This window comes from Euprymna scolopes, chromosome 23 (assembly GCF_053919585.1).
Source record: "Euprymna scolopes isolate OS-2025 chromosome 23, ASM5391958v1, whole genome shotgun sequence".
In the NCBI taxonomy this organism is placed as follows: Eukaryota; Metazoa; Mollusca; class Cephalopoda; order Sepiida; family Sepiolidae; genus Euprymna; species Euprymna scolopes.
This window is the reverse complement of record NC_136504.1, coordinates 100,395,244-100,413,569: the sequence shown is the minus strand read 5'-3', so window position 1 is coordinate 100,413,569 and position 18,326 is coordinate 100,395,244. Positions and strand designations below refer to the sequence as shown.

Genomic DNA, 18,326 nt, shown 5'->3' with positions numbered 1-18,326 from the left:
ATGTTTGCTTTCATTTCATTATTAAACTGAATTCTACTATGCATAGTTTCTATTCTGCATAATTCCAAAGAATTTAAGATGAAAATGTTCTAACGCACAAATAGTTATATAAAAATGACCTTGTCGGTTTGTGTGTGAAAAGTCTCTACCAAACTCCTTTCTGAATATTTGGTCTACAGTTGAAATTTGATATGTAGGGTATTTGGACCTATAGCCGTGTCAGAAATCGCTATTAAAAATGCGTGATAAAAACTTAAATAATTCTACTATCTTTCAAAGCTTATAACTACTTGAAAAATGTAATTCAAACCCTACTTTTTTTTTTTTTTTAATTAAAGGAGCAAAGACCAAATTTTAAAAAAATAACAGGTTTAATAACAAATTATACAATATTTGTTTTTTAAATCGGTTTTCTTTTAAAAAGATTTAAAGAAAATATATTAATTTTAACTTACTTCGATAATATATGTATATATAAATTCCAAAAAATCACTTACCTATAAAAAATACTAATCAATGGGTACTTCAATTCTTCATTGTTAAGAATTTATCCATATTTATATTTTATATTCCATGTCCTTTTTAAATAAAATACTTTTTTAAGCAAGTATTAAAAAATAGCGCGACATCAGATGTTTTTTACAGTTGAAATAAAGGGAGACAAATGTCTGCTTTTCTTTGAGTTGACATTTTCAGTGGCTTTAAGCACCAGAATTAATGTCTTTTTCTATTGCATGCTGTAAACAAAAGTTAGTAAATATGGGCCACCGTAGTTGGAAAATGATCCCATTTCACTTATCAGTTTTTGCTGTTAAAAAGAAAAAAATTCTACCGATTTTTGATTTTTTTTTTTTTTTTTTTTTTTTTTTTTTTAAATTTTTATTCTCTTAAAGAAATACATGAGTTTTTGATTTAATATATTTTATTCTTTATAAAGTGATTTTTTTTTAATATCTAAAAAAAAATACAAAAAAAACTTGAATTAAATAGAAAAAATTGTCGTAATTGTAAGAAATATTCTGAAAAATATAAGATTATAAGGTTTCACTTAAAAAAAATTCAACCTGGTTTAAAAAAAAAAAAAGGTTTTAAACTTTAGGTAAATATGCAAATAACTGTTCTTTTTTGTTTTAAATTAGCTTATTTTATTTGATCTTCAATTTTTTATATATAAATTTGAGGGGAGAAAATTATTTTCATTTTAATGGACATTTCAAAATGGTGGGAGGGGGGAATTTAAAAAAAACAAAAAAAACGCTTGTCTAGAATATTATATTCGGTTTATTGGAAAGAACATAAAATTTCACATTGACCCTGAAAATATCTTTAAAATTGAACCAATAGAAAAGATTTTATACATTTTTAAAGTTTAAAAATTGAAACAAAAATTTAGCTCGTAAAATTCAATTGATTTCATTACGTTAAAAAAAATGACTGCATGAACGCGCGTGCACACTGTTATTTTTTTAAATAAATATTTCTATTTTTTAAATAACTTTAATAGTTTATTTTGGAAGTATATTCCATAAAGAAAATAAACAACCACTTTAAAAAGAGAAATTACGAGTTTTATATATTTTATTCGCAGTTTTGTGTTAGGGTGTCAAAAATTCAAAAAAATTCTTACACCTAGTCTACTAGCATTATAAAAATTACAAAGCCAAATAATAATTCGGCTTTCCCATTTTTTATAGTACTTTTGAAGATTTAAAATAGTCCAACTTTTGATTATTATTATTTCATTCAAAATCGTTTGGATACATTAAATTCATTTACCGTTTTACAGCTTTTCTGTAAGAACTGTATTTGTTTCTAACAATTACACTGCAAATTCGTTATTAGCTGACCTCATAATACGAATGTTATTTTTTACTAATTTTCTTTTCAAGACAAAAATATTGTAATGATTATATTTCACATTATTTTTGTCTTAAAAAGTTCACACATAGAAAAAGGAGTTTTCTGACCGACAATATATCCCCCTCCCCTCCAACAATGTTGGGTGGATAACACTAATGTATAATAAATAAATAAAATAAAAAATAGCAAAAAAACAAAAAAGTAAACACCTTCAGGCAACTCTGAGTAGGTACCGCTAATTTTCCCCCTTTGTACGTGTCTCCTCACGAGAACAGGGAAATTGCAGCTCCCCTGAAAATGTGGTTGTGGATTGGAAACAAAAAAAATTAAATTACCTCAGTTTAGAAGGATTTCCTTCACAGATTGAGGACAAAAGATGAAACCGTATCAGAACAGATACTACACTTTGCTCCTATCCAAAAGGCTAGTCCTGTTATAAATCTTTCAACTTTCTATCTCTTTCTTTATGTTTCTAACCCACCTCCAAAAATCTAAACCCTTCTTTTTCTGTACATATTACCTCCCCCCTCCTCATTACGGTATACATCAATTACGGTAGATCACCAAAGTTAAGCAACATTGAGCTTGAATGACCATTTACAAATACCAGGTGCTGTATGTAGAGGGGATTCTGCTGATGGTGTCATTGTTTTCAGTCGTCCTAAACTTTTATTTGTCATTGGACTCAAGCAGTGCGGATTTAGGTTTGGGTGGAGATTACACAACTCTAGCTTTACAACTGGACCCTTTACCCTGCCGCAAAGTGTAGGTATCCTTACTGACCGGACGCCTGCTGATTGATCATCACCCTCCCACTTATATTGTATGCTTCATCTCTCTCAAGTCCACTAAACCATACACACATCTCTTCGCCCTTAATTGAAGATGAAAAATCATTACTTATAATTCCACCAGGGTTACACAGAAATTGATTATTCTTTTTCTTTTATGTAAAGAAGATCATTTTTGTGCAGTCAATACTTTTTTTTTTTTTTTGGCTTCTACTCTTTGTTTATTTATTTATTTATTTATTTATTTATTTATTTTTGTAATATTTTTTTTAATCCATTTTTGTCTTTTTAATTTTCAACGAGAACATCAGACAAAAGATTGTGATCATTTTGTGCAGTGTCATAGCAACAGTCATTGGAACAAGTGTCATAAATAGCATCATTTTAATACCGATATCAACATCGCAGTGTTATTATCACTATCTGATATTGCCATTATCACTAGACTCTGAATAAATATGCCAATAATTGTATTTATAGTTATTGATAACCCAAAGTAATTATTATAAAGAAATTCAAAGCTAGGTTTCCTAGAAAAATGCACAAAAAAAAAAGTCTGTTTCCTATGAAAATACAAAAAAAAAAAAAAGAAGTCTGTTTCCTATACAAATGTTTGAAATTAGAACAGAAACCATACTAAACAGATTTTCAAAACAATATAATGGTAACTCGGCCCGAGATTCTTATCCTCCGCCCACAAAATCAAAAGATGAGACCATTCCTGTAATGACCTAGTCCATGTTTATTGTGGTGTAATGCTGTTCCTGTGCAGTTCTAGGAGGTTCACCCTCCCAGGCTTTGACTGCTCTCTTTGAGAAGGAGTTAGTTTATTGCTAATCGCCTGAGGTGCCCTTAAGGAATGTCAGCAGAACTGTTCAGGCACTTTTTGCAGGTTAGAGTGCCCCTCCCTGGGGACGCTGATTTCTCAATCCCACTTTCTGACCCTGGTGTCACAGTTCTTGCAGTGAGAGAGAACTAAATACCTCCAGCAGGGTTGTAGTCGGATGGTATAGGCTCCGCCTCTTATGATTCCAAAACCTCTGACTCTGAGTACTTATTTTAAAGTCTTCCAATATTAAGTAATAATCGGAGTTTGATTTTTTTAAATCTTGATAAACATTGCTTGAGTCTTTATTTTCTTTACTGTTTTGCTCCCTTTTCTTTTTATCAAGTGGCTTCCTGCTTTGTCTGGAGTGATTTCCATAAAAATAAAACAAAAAATGGTCTGCATGTACTTTTGTATCACAAGTAGATACGAATTATCATCGGTAGCGAACCTTGCATACAGTTTATCTCGCTGTTCTGCTGAACGTGGTTTCTTCATAGGTGTTTATTTTAATTTCTAGTGATTCTATCTTTTTACTGTACTCGTCGGTGTATAAAAATTATTCACATAATCAACCAATGATAAAGTCTAACATTTATTAGCAAATTCTATTCAGCCGTAAAATTGATAAAGCATTGCATCAAATTATTTTTTTACAGGAATAAATAAATTGAATCTTTACGAAATGTTTGTTCCAGTTTTTAATTTCTTTTTGTAAATGTTTCTTTCACAAGATTGTTTGCATCTCAAATCTCACAGAGATTTTTTTTTTTTTTATTTCAGGGCTAGAAGCAGTAGCATTGGAAATTGGAGGACATGATCTGATATCACAGTTGCTGGAACCGTTTAACTGTGAGTATCTTTTCATCACAATTCCATCCACGCTTGCATGCAAAAAAATAACAACTCCAAAAAGCTTTTTGTGCACATTTGGACACTCTGAAAGGCTTTCATGCACATTTGAACACTTGGAGATATATATATATATATATATATATATTCTAGCAGGGTGACCCAATGTTGCCTGGGATTGAATGAAGATCAACAAATGTTTCAGATTTCCAATACTTGTATTGTCATCAAAATTAATGAAATCATCCCCCCCCTCCCAATAAAAACAATCAATTGCCTGCTCTAGTCCGGGACCCACCATAGTGCACTGGGAGGAAGCCCCACAGTCACTCCACACAGTGACTTAGTTCACAATACATTGTAATCTACATTGCACTGTAGAAAACCTGCTGTTGATTTTATATAGTTATTTTTTATATAATTGTGACAATATTTGCAGGTTATATTAAAAAAAAAACAAGAGAAAAAGGATTGGTATGGCACTTGTAGAAATTCAAACGGAAGAAAAAAAAAAAAAAAAGAGGCAAAAGAAAAAGGAGACATTTGGAATGGCATTAATTGCTAACAGAAATCAAAGTAGGAAGGATTGATAAGAGATATGCTAGAATAACTGAAAGGAAACTTTTGAATTATTCTTTGGCCAGTATATTTTTCTTTTTTTATTATTTTCATAAACCGGGATTATGGACTGACCATGTTAGAAACCAGGTGCCATTAGCCAAATTCCCAAAGTCCTCTCAAGCAGGGTGACCCTTGATATCTCAGAAGGTTTAAGTGGTCATTTTTTTTATTATCATTATTATGAATTGAATTATTAACTGCCCAAGTCAGAGACCGGGTGCCATTACTTGAATTCCCAAAATGTCAAGCAGATATATGGCTGATCAAGAGGGCTGAAGGGACCCCCCACACACACACACGTCCTGCAGTGTTAGTTAATTGAAATAGCTGTTGAACAAAAAAAAAAAAAATGAAGAATTATGATTGGAAGGGTGCAAAATGAAGAAATTTCCCCTTCACGGTAGCAGAGAGAGGTAGGAAATATACAGGGAAGAAGGAAAGAAAGGCGTGTTGCAAACCTGTTGATCATTCTAGTATCAGAAGAGTGAATAATCACATATTGAGAACCAGTAAACATGGCAGGGAGTTAAAACAATGATGTATTATCAATAAGTGAGAGTTCTATTGGTAAGAAGGGTGGCACTATGACACTGGTTTCTCAATATAGGATCAAGAATCAGCCGGACAGAGACCCAACTGGACTGGGCTAAAAGATTCCACTTTGCTCCCTACTAAACACCACATTGCTGAAAGTCTAACCCCCAGACTTGGTCAGTAGCCGACCTTGAAAATCGATCAGACTTTATTAAAAAAAAGTGCCATCTAGACACGAATTTTAAGGCCCTAAGTTTATGACTAGAGTGAATAGTCTTTCCATGAATAATTAATGTTATGTTTTCTAAAAAGACTAGTTGTCAAAGTGTTATTCTTTCTTTTGGCTTGAAATGACCTTTTCTCTCCAGCAATAGATTTTGGTGACTAGTATCGGACGATTTGCCCTCCTAATCTTTGACACTGTGAGAGGAAGTGGTAATTTGCTGGACAGGACCTTTCAACATACAGGGCCTTTGCCAGAGTGACAGCTGAACACCAAAAGACAAACTGGGATCCAGAACAGCCAAATTCGGTGACGTCGGTTGCAGGATGTTGTTTGAGAGTGCACGAGTACATAATGGCTCAAATGAAAGTTTAAAATACAAGTCATGTATCATGGTTCAACTGTGCTCTAAACAGAAATATTCATTTTGAACGCACCTGTCTTATCAAAAAAATCTACTGTTGATTTTGTATGCCAGGCCATTCTGCTTGTGCAGTGATAAAACTTCAATGCACCTGTGATGTTAGACTGTATAAGGGTGTTAAGTTTAGTTAAAATCGAACTGTTCCTTTTTTAATTTGATTTTCTTCGATTATCAATTTCTGATACATATCAGAAGCATTTCAATATAAAACTAATTAAAGAAAAAAAAAAAAAAACACTCCTAGATATAAAGAACACTTATGTTAAATTTTTAAAAATCAGCCCAGCCCTTTTGGAGTTCATAGGAAACAAACTCATACAGATACACATATACACGCGCATAACAAAATGCCTTAGAGATAGAATTGTTTTTTTTATTTTAACATCGGTAGTGCATTGACAGGATACAAATCCAGCTTCGAAATCTAGTGGGAAGTCCTCTTTGCTAGTTGTTTTCTATATTTTTATTTTCGTGGTGCTTGAACAACCAGTGTAAATAATTTTACTTTCTTCCTCTATGCATCTAAAACTAAATGGAACTTCTTTCCAAGAACTACCTTTCTGTGGAACACAATATGATGGTGCTGCTTCCCAACTGACTACAACATTCCCCCCCCAAAAAAAAATCTAATGTTGACAAATTCTTAAATATTCAAATTCTGTCCAGTTTAAATGATTGTTACCAATCATCACAATGGTGTTTCACCGTTCACCTGACTATTATAAACCTTTATCCTCGAGTGATCTTTGGACTTAATAAGTGACTATTATCTTCAATCTGCAAAATGCTGTCTCACCTTCCACCTGACAAACTCATTTACCCTTATCCTCTGTAGCTTGTTGGTATCTAAGATCTGTATTTTTTTGTGTTTTTTGTATTAAGTATTGCTACTAATCACTAGGGCTATGACAACAGCATATTCTTTTCCTTGTTTTGATATCCTATGTTTTTATATAGAGTGATGTGGCTCGGTTGATTGTGTCTGTGTTGGATACTTACTCGAGAGTAAAAGCAAGGAAAAGAATATGCTGTTGTCACAGCCCTACTAATTACTCATTATTATGAACAGGTTCCTTGCTAATAATGTCTTTGCTAATTGTAATTTAGCTTCCCACATGCCCAACCTCTAGTTGTAGAACCTAGTTGTATGAGTGCCAGGTCTATTATAAATACTAGGAAACATGTGCTTCCTCTGGTCACTTATTTTTTTGTTTATATATTTGACAAACAAACGTATATTACACTCTCACCTCTCAGGAGGGAGGTAATGTCTGGGATGGTGGTAGAACAGATACTAATTCTCCCTCTCCCCAATCGAGCATGAAAAGAGGGTACATCAGTTAAATAGTAGACTGAATTGAGCATCAAGACGGAGTAGTAGCATAGTTTCGACTTCAGACAAATCTCTGTTAATATATATACTATTATATAAAAGGAACATTGTGTGTATGAGTGCATTCCCTATGGACTCCAAAACGGTTGGGCCAATTTTCTGAAATTTCACACAAATGTACTTTATGCATCTGGTAGTGTTCTTAGATAGGGTTTGTATCAGAATGTCTTCAATAAATATCAATCAAAAAAATATGAAAGAAGGAGCAGGCGATTTTGACCAAACTTAACACCTTATACAATCTAACATCACAAGTGTATTTGAGAAGTTTTATTAGCACACAAGCAGAAAGACTCAGCATAAAAATATCAACAGTAGGTTCTTTGATATGACAGAAGCACATTCGAAATGAATGTTTCTGTTTAAAGCGCAATTGAACCATTATACTTGACTTCATTTTAAACTTTAATTCAAGCTATTATATATAAAAATAATTTTATAAGAACAGCAGTAAGTTCTCTACAGTGCAATGTAGACTACAATGTATTATAGACTAAATCACTGCTGGGAAGCATGTGAAGCTTCCTTCCTGTGCACCATGATGGGTCTCCAACTAGAGCAGAAAATCAATCGATTGGATTGAAAAATGGATGATTTCGATGACAATAAAAATATGGGAGTGTGAAACATTCGTTTATCATCATTCAATCCTGAACAACGTCGGGTTTCCTTGCTAGTGTACAGCCTTTAAGATTTGAAAAATAAAATCACTCTACCGCCGGTCAAAAGTGATGAAAAATTTATTCGCCCCAGAATATTTTTACTTGTCCGACTTTATATCTTTGTTTCAGTCAATAATAGTAAATAATTTTACAACAATTCAATTATATTTTTCTTCTTTATTCTTAACTAGCGGGGGTACCTGGCGTTGCCCGGGTGTTTAGAGGTGTGTGTGCTCGGGGGGGGGGGTAATCAAAACATAAGAATAAGCAAAGTAAATATTTTTAAATATTAAATTATTAAATATTATATATTAAAAAAATGTTAAAACTTTTTAAAAAATCGAAAAAAACACAAAACAAACTAATGTAAGGCAAACGAACGCTGTTAAATGTAAAAATCGGAAAAACAAAAAAAAAACGCGAATGTGATGGAACCTTCCCCCCCCAAAAAAAAACGAACGTTAACACTTAGCCCAAAAAACATAGAACGTGAAAAATGGCTTTAATAACCCTGTTTCAATATTAAAATTAAAAGAAAATCGAAAGAAAAAGGAAAAAAAAGACACCTCACACCACGATTCGAACTTACAACCTTTAGATATGACGTCGACCTCTAATCAAGTGAGCTAAGACAACGTTGGTGAAATTGGGTCCGTTTTTTTTTTATATTTAAACTTACTCATGTTCTGACGTCATTTGCGCATACGTAGAAGCGAACTTGTCATGAGAGGACGGTTTTTGCTACACCCTCACTGTACAAAACTGATGATTTTAGGGTGGTACCCGGCATTGCCCGGGTGTTTGGAGATGTGTGTGTGTAAGAGGGGGGGGGTAAATAACTTCTTAAAAAATCGGAAAAACACGAACAAAAAAAAAACAGCCAACGAACGTAAAACTTTTTTTAAAAATCGGAAAAACAAACCCCCTCCCCCCCAAAAAGATGGCGTTGCCCGGGTGTTTGGGGGGGTGTATGTAAGTGGAGGGGCAAAGAATAAGCGAATTAATACCCTGTTTAAACTTTTTACAAAAATCGGAAAAAAAACAAAATAAATAAAACAGCAAACGGACGTAAAACTTCCAAAAAATCGGATAAACAAAAACCCAAAAAAGGAAAAAAAAAACAAAAAAACACAGCGAAAAGCGAAAAAAAATGGTATAAATAACCTTCTTTCAATATTAAATGTTTAAAAATCGAGAAAAAAAAGTATGTCTGATAACTGGGATTGAACCTGAAATCTTTAGATAATGACGCTGTCACTTAACCCATCGTGCTATAGATGCGTGGATGAAAGTGAGTCGGTTTTTATAACATTTAAAACAAATTTAGTGTACGTCTTTTGCGCGTAATGACATCTTGTCATGAAGATACCATTTTTTTTTCACCCCTCCTTGTAAAAAAGAGAGCCGTTAAGGATGAAGGAATGAATGTTTGTGCCCAATTTTTCGATATTTGTCATCCAAAATGTCGAGCTTCAAAATGATACTGAACTCGTGAAAATCCGTCGCCTCTGTCAAAAGTTTTTGCGAGACACACACACACACATTTTCGCTTTTATATATATAGATAAAAATATCAACAAACTATTCTTCCGATACGCAAATTATGTCGTAAAATTTCATACAAAAATTAAAATATCTAGCGTAAACCGTGGGTGTTGAAAAAAAACAGTGTTACGAAATCTCCGGGTATTTACGATTGTGGACTGAAATCTCCTGGTGCGAGATCTCCATGGCCCAAAATCTCCAATATTCAAAAAAAAAAAACACATTTAGCTGAAATGAACTAGATTTCTTAGAAAATCGACATGGTTTAATTTCTTTTTAAAATTTAAACGGTCAATTTTTCTTTGTAATTTATGGGAAAAAAACTTTGATATAGAACAGAAATTGGTCTCTTTTGTTTCTATTAAAACAAAAAATTCACCTCTGAACAACATTCTAAAATTTAGAATATTATTTTTAAAATTGGGTATCGATGATTTTTTTAAAGTTGCGCAAAAAAGAGCATGCAAATATCTGAATTTATATAATTGAGAAAAATATGATTACTTGTATAATTTAATTTTCGGTGCGTGCTTGACGGAATGATGCGTTTTTTCCTCTTTCAAATGTTCGTCTTTACTTTTGTAAGCATGAAGTGTATGTAATTTTTTTTCCAAATGAATTTCAAAATCAGAGAGCTAAATGGAGGTAACATTTTGACTACACGCCGAATGTGTAAATTTGACCTCTTGTTGACCTTTACCGTGACCACTCTTTTTTCAATACAATATTCAAACGGTCTCACAGTTAGAGATGAAAGAATTCACAAATGATGAGACATAGGTGATTCTAAGTCTCCGCATATTTGAGGGTCATAAAATAAATGTGTTCCCCCCCCCCCCGTTTCTTTATTTAAAGAAATTTTATCGACTGGTGGGCGAGTGATTTACGACTTTTAGTCGCCCCAAGAAATTTTCAATCGACTGTGGCGGCCGGTCGTGTAAAGTCTCAAAGGCTGCTAGTGTATATATAAATACATGCACACGCACACATATGTAAGTGACCTTGCCTGTTTATGAAATGGTCTCTACTAAACTACTTTGTCAGTTTCTGGTCTACAGACTTGAGACTTCATATATAGGGGATTTGAAACTATGGAATAAATTTGATTTGATTTTTAGCAGGTAAAAATAGTATTATGGGCCAAAAATAAAATTGACCTTGGCAGTATTAAGTCAACTAAACCTGTTACTTCTACGCATATGCAAATTTATTTATTATTTAAACCTTTTCGCAACATTATTTAAGTTTTTATATGCGTATGAACTTAGCTCAGATGGTAACAAATAATGCAGAAGAGCTATGTTTTGGTTTCGATTTCAGCAAATGATTTTTTTTTTAACTTTTGAAATCACTTCTATATATATTGGGTACAATAGAAAAGTGGCTCTGTAATAAGAAATTTGAAATCTGCACGCATTAAAATATCATATTTAAGCATATTTTATGTCCCGGGCAATGCCGGATGGCTTCAGACAGATACCAAATCTCCATTAGTAATGATATTATAGTTTATAGATAGGATTTATTTTTTTCTTTATTCGCATAAAATATAATTTAAAGGAAAATCTAATTCTTTTGAGTAATAACACTCTCTTTAGTAGTTAATTATAATCAGGGATATGACAACAGCATATTCTTTTCATTGTTTTGAGTCTCGAGTATCTATTCGACACAGTTGGTCTTGGATATGACCTAAAACTATATCCGATGGTGAGGCCTCACCTTGTGGGCCTTGGGAGTGTGGAGCCACCCTTTAATTGCCATTGCTCCCAGGTCCACTCTGACCCGGAGTGGTAGTACCTGTTTGGGTCCCAACTATGAGTTAAATAGAATGTGACATAAAAAAAATATACTCCATTAAAAATCGTTCCTCAAAATAACTAGATTCGGCATTAAATAACCTGAAAAAGGTTGATATGCCGTAAAACAAAAACAACCAACTGACACAGTTAATCAACCAAGAACCGCATCACTCTATATAAAAGCATATAAGATATCAACGGATACACACTCGAGAGTCAAAACAATGAAAAGAATATGCTGTTGTCCTGGCCCTAGTTATAATGTAGTCGGTGCACTAAAAAGGGATTTTGTAGTATAGCCGGAATGGTGATTCTTTGTCTCTGCAACAAATATGCTCGTGTGCATAAACAGTTGTGTGTTGTTTACATGTCTAATAGTAGTTACAGTGTGTAGAGGTCGTCTGCCTTTTCCTTTTGCGTCACAGCAGCTGTTATTCATGATGCATATATAGATATGGTGTTTCTTCTCTAAATAGCAGCGGTTGTATCAGTTGGTCTCTCGTCACAGTAATTAAGAACGACACATTATTTCGTCTTGCGTTTCAAATTCCCGTGCAAATTACGGAGTTCGACAGGAGACATCTGAAGAAGGTTGGAGGTTGCATCGACTGAAATATTTTGAAAATTACCCTCGATGAAAACTCTTGTTAGATTAATCAAAATAATACATTATTTCATGATGTTACAATCATACACAACTTTTTCCTCTCCCACTCGATATATATAACATATGGGTGTAAACAAATTATTTTCATTGTGTGTATGTGTATATATATATATATATATATATATATATATATATATAGTATTAATTTAATAAATCCTAACTACCTATGCAAGGGCAGAGAAATACTTGGTTTAGAACCCAGGTGCGGAGCTACTTCTGATGGACCTGTAGATCTCCCATGGTCATCGACCTAGAAGAAGGAAAACTGATGTTAAACTTGTGCTACTTACCTCATATCTTGGCACCATATAAATAGGGGAAGAGGGCCTCTTCAGTTCTGGTTGACAACCTTTCTAGAGCTGGTGACTGAAACAAATTACCGATGTGCAAACCTAAACTGCTTAAGGACTAGATAGGCTCTGCCTATTATTCGGCTTTCACACTCCTTCTTTGCCTATTAGCTAAGCACAGAGGTATTATCACAGGAACTCTGCAGAGATACCCAGTGGTTAGCCTTGTTTCCCGACTAGGGCAATGAACACTATTCCCTGCTCCTGCCTTATTCCTATTCTTTCGACTGCTCTTGTCTGACAGGTTTAAGGATACCAGTTTGATAGCTTGTCTGGCTGCTGTATTCCGACTGGCAGTACAGAAGCTCTAACTCTTTGGTAGTGCTTAAAGCGGCTGTTCATCATCAGTTGTATAATATTGGGATGATTGTAGTGCCATGTCATGCATGGAAAGGGACCCTGCATCCATCTGCAGTGGGTATTTCTAAGGCCACAATCCTGTAGACAAAGAGTCGGCTGATGGTCGACTTGTGTCGTGTGTTTGGTATTATGCACATCCACTTTGTTCAGTACCTCTCACCCTAAAATTAAATTATTAAATAAAATTTAATTATTAAATAAAATTAAATTATTAAATAAAATTAAATTATTAAATAAAATTAAATTATTAAATAAAATGAAACTAATTAAATGAAACTATTAAATAAAATGAAACTAATTAAATGAAACTAATAAATAAAATGAAACTAATTAAATAAAGCGACAGCTCAAACAAAACCTATGACCAAACCAGATGCAAACTCAAACAAAACCAAATCGTCTCCTCCCTTGATGTTAGCATTCACAAATATTCACAGAGTTGGAACTAACTTAGATGATGTAGAATCATTTCTCCTAGCAAACTCCCCGGATATCTTAGAGCTAAGAAAATCCAGCTTGTCCTTGCTGGTCATACATCTGAACAACATAATATAAATGTGGGTGTGCCACATGGGTTAATCCTTGGACCTTTATTGTTCCTGATATTCAGAAATGATGTTCCTGATAAAATTGTCTATGAGATTAGTATATTTGCTGATGACACCACACAACAGACATGAGGGGGAAAATGAGTGCATATCTAAAGATATGACTAAAACTCTAGAGGAGAAATTCCAGTTTGTATTTGAAAGCGGCCAAAATTGGATGGTAACGCACAGACTAAGCTTATTTCCTTTAATAAATACAAGAAACCTTCTCGACTACTGATTGCCGTGGATAATGATACACTAGATGAAAGTACTTCCCTCAAGCTCCTAGGCTTAAAATTCACAAACAACATAAATTGGAACAAATACATTGAAGAAATTGCTAAGGCTGCTGCGAGGAAGGTAGGATCTCTCTACCATGCTAGAAAGTTACTCACACCTGGGAGTATCCTGTATCTCTACAAAGTCACTATTCGCCCATGCATGGAGTATTGTCACATCTGGGTTGCTGCATCTGCCACTAGTCCTCTCACTCCTAGATAGAGTTCAAAAAAAGAGTCGTCAACCTCTGTCCATTGCTGAAATCTTGCATCCCTGGTAAGTACTCGGATGAACTCAAAGCACAAGTACCCCCTCAATGTAAATACCCTCGATAAATCAAACAAACAGCAAACTCTCACCTCTACACTGTAGAGATCCCTAGATGCCATAAAGCATTCTCATAAATTCTTCTTTCAAACTGCTAGACATTGGAACTCCCTTCCAGGCACCTGTTTCCCTGATTGTACTGACATGCAGAAGTTCAAGTATAATGTGAACAGACATCTCCCTGTTCAACTCCCTACATAGTATCCCGGCAAATCTGGTCCCTATTCGTAGCGCGTTCAATGCTGCCAAGACTAAACTAGTTTCATTCAATAATTACAAGAAACCCTCTCTACCACGTATAGCAATGGCCTACGACTCTTTATCTGAGAGTACATCTTTCAAACTCCTTGGCCTAACGTTCACAGGAAACATGAGTTGGAACAATTACATTGAAGGCATTGCCAGGGCCGCTGCAAGAAAGGTGGGCTCTCTCTACCGTGCTAGAAAACTACTAACACCCGAAAGTATCCTGTACCTCTATAAGGCCACCATCCGCCCATGTATGGAGTATTGCTGTCACATCTGGGCTGGTGCATCTTCTACTAGACTCTCGCTCCTTGACAAGGTTCAAAAGAGAGTCGCAAACCTGATAGGCTCTGAACTGGCATCTAAGCTTCAGCCTCTGTCCCATCGACGAAATGTTGCATCCCTCTGCCTTTTCTACAAGTATTTTAGTGGTGAATGCTCTGACGAACTGCAATCACTTGTGCCCCCACGACATGAGCACCCTCGACAAATCCGACAGGCTGCTAAATCCCACCCCCACACTGTAGAGATCCCTAGATGTAAAAGATCTTTTTACTCCAATAGTTTCTTCCCCAGAACCGCTAGACTCTGGAATTCCATTCCAGGTCCCTGCTTCCCCAACAGTACTGACGTGCAGAAGTTCAAGTGTAACGTGAACCGACATCTTGCTGCCCAAATCCCTACATAGTACCCCAGTAGTTGTTGCCCCTGATAGTAGCCCCCTACATCAAAGTGGCAATTTGCCTTGTTTGGGGTGAAAATGTAAAAAAAAAAAAAAAAAAAAACTTAGTGGCACTGTGCCTTGCTTGGAGTCAATAAACAGTACTTTATATTACTAACAAGTTCTTTCTACATGCCCAACGTCAAGTCATAAAACTGAGTAGCATGGCTACCAAGTTAATTATAAGCATACGTTTGTCATTGACTCATAATGATGATTTTTAGACAGTTCTTTTTTAATATTTAAGTTGTACAAGTTATTTGAATTCTTTGTCTAAATATTGCTTAATGCATATCTTAAGTGTTCAGAGTAGAAACCAATTATAATACCTGTTTTAATTCTAATATTGTGGTGGAAATAAAAATGAACCTAATCCTTTTAATTGGTTGCTTTGCAATGGAGTTTATAACTTTGATCATTGTGTTTTTTTGTTTTTGTTTTTTTTATATATATATTATATATTATATATAGTAAAAAGAGTTAAGTGGAAGTCGTTAAAATGATTAAACATGTTTTTAAGATAAAATCGTTTTTATATTCCTTTTCGTGAATGTTCCTGCTACTCAGGTCCTGGATATGACCTTAAACTATATCCAGTGGTGAGGCCCCAGCTTGCGGGCTTTGGGGAGTGTGGAGCCACCCTTTAATTACCATTGCTCCCAGGTCCACTCTGACCCAGAGTGGTAGTACCTGTTAGGGTTCCAACTATGGGTTAAATAGAAACTGATTTGAAAACAACAAATATATTCTATTAAAAATTTTTCTTCAAAATCTTTGGATTCAGCATTAAATAACCCGAAAAGGGTTGATATGCCGTAAAACAACCAACCAACCAACCTGCTACTCAAGAGAAAATGATCATTAAATATTTAAGAGAAATTAACTTTTTAATAAGGAACTAATTTTGTAGCCAAAAGTTGTCTCCCTTTTTGATATTTTCCCCCTATATTTGATCAGCCGACACTGGGAGAACAACATTCAATGGACATTTCGCTCAGCTACAGTTAATTACATTCTCATTACAAACTAATTCTTTTGCAGTTGTAATCATTAGTGTCAGGATGATTAATCGAAAAAATTGAAACTTTTGGGAATATTAGAATCTGGAAAATTTGTATCTATTTTACAATGCCAAAAAACGATTTAATTTTTTTTTTATTTAATTTTCATTGTGGATTCTAATAATGAAACGATAAATATCGATTGATTTTAAACTAAAATCTATAGATCAGTCCTTACAATGGTATTTTTTATGCAAAATATATATGCATGAGTTTGTTTTTTTTTTTATGGTAATCCCAAAAAATTTTAAATAACAATTTTATTAGATTTTTAGAGATTTATAAAAGAATCAGAATAGATAATTGTATCAGAATCGGGGGAAAATATGTATACCATGTCACAAACATTATACGGTGAAACACTTAACTTGATTCCTATGATCTCACACAAATTCGTCAACACTATTACAAGGCCACAAAGTTAAAAGAACTCTTTGAAAAAAAAAAAAACAACCTAAAACCATTCTAAACTTAAAAGGCCAAATCTTTACCATAAAATATAAATACCATCAAATAGCAAACTACAAAAACATTACTTGAATATATCCACCGAAAATCAAATCCGAAAGCATCTAACAAATTTCAATTTTATACAAGGCATTAAATGATCCAAAGAAGGTGGACATGCTGGTTAACCAACCAACCAACCATCACTAGTAATTATATAATATTTGTTGATCTATACAGAAGCGTTTTCATCCAATTTATTTCTCCATGTTTGTGTCTTGACACTCAAAAAGACCATTTTATTTCAGTATCAATCCCAGCTTCATGATAAGCAAGCAGTATCCATCGTTCCTTGTTGAATATGTTAAACAAATTTTCCAAAGCAATTCCATGAATTAGAATTCATGTGAATGACTTTAATTTTAGCTCTACTTATCAGAATCAAGCCGAAGATTTTGCTTTTGTTTTCTCCCCGAATCTTTTGTGAACGAAATTCTGAAATGTTAAGCCAATTCCAGGATGGTTTTCTGCCAGCCAAATCTCTAGTGGATGTTTTACATGCCCTCCATTATAACTTGACTAAATTAAGCAATACTTCCATCTATTGAAAGGCCGGCAGCCTTTTGGTATTTAAAACAAAGGAGTTGACTCAAGATATGATCTTGAGATTGCATTCAAAAAGGCGGCTATTATTGAAACTAATTTATTAGCAATTTATTAGAGAAAAAGAACGTCAACTTTTGGCAGTATACACTACATCCGGTGTCCTATTGCTTATATACAAGTTTGTATTCAATAAAATTGTTACCTGTGCAGCTAGCGGTCCATTCCTCAGTGTTATAATTTGTCGGTTTTACTGATATTTTCAACATCTGGTTCATAAATTAACTACTTTATGGTTAGATGACATTACATAACTCTCTCTGTCCTCGGCTCTCCCTCCCTACCTCTCTCTCTCTCTCTGTCCTCGGCTTTCTCCCTCTCTTTCCCTCTCTCTCTCTCTCTGTCCTCGGCTATCTCTCTCCCTGTCCTCGGCTATCTCTCTCCCTGTCCTCGGCTATCTCCCTCTCTCTCCCTGTCCTCGGCTATCTCCCTCTCTCTCCCTGTCCTCGGCTATCTCCCTCTCTCTCCCTGTCCTCGGCTATCTCCCTCTCTCTCCCTGTCCTCGGCTATCTCCCTCTCTCTCTCCCTGTCCTCGGCTATCTCCCTCTCTCTCTCCCTGTCCTCGGCTATCTCCCTCTCTCTCTCCCTGTCCTCGGCTATCTCCCTCTCTCTCTCCCTGTCCTCGGCTATCTCCCTCTCTCTCTCCCTGTCCTCGGCTATCTCCCTCTCTCTCTCCCTGTCCTCGGCTATCTCCCTCTCTCTCTCCCTGTCCTCGGCTATCTCCCTCTCTCTCTCCCTGTCCTCGGCTATCTCCCTCTCTCTCTCCCTGTCCTCGGCTATCTCCCTCTCTCTCTCCCTGTCCTCGGCTATCTCCCTCTCTCTCTCCCTGTCCTCGGCTATCTCCCTCTCTCTCTCCCTGTCCTCGGCTATCTCCCTCTCTCTCTCCCTGTCCTCGGCTATCTCCCTCTCTCTCTCCCTGTCCTCGGCTATCTCCCTCTCTCTCTCCCTGTCCTCGGCTATCTCCCCCTCTCTCTCCCTGTCCTCGGCTATCTCCCCCTCTCTCTCCCTGTCCTCGGCTATCTCCCCCTCTCTCTCCCTGTCCTCGGCTATCTCCCCCTCTCTCTCCCTGTCCTCGGCTATCT

At 35.2% G+C, this 18,326-nt stretch overlaps 1 protein-coding gene across 1 annotated transcript in view; it reads left to right on the top strand.

Annotated features, from left to right (window-relative positions):
- The window catches only part of LOC145246067 (mushroom body large-type Kenyon cell-specific protein 1-like), a 244,713-nt gene that overhangs the window by 194,509 nt on the left and 31,878 nt on the right, over window positions 1-18,326 (top strand). The window contains exon 2 of the mRNA XM_080107911.1: window positions 4,261-4,329. Coding sequence (XP_079964037.1) covers window positions 4,261-4,329 — 69 coding nt within the window. The remainder of the gene's footprint in view (window positions 1-4,260; window positions 4,330-18,326) is intronic.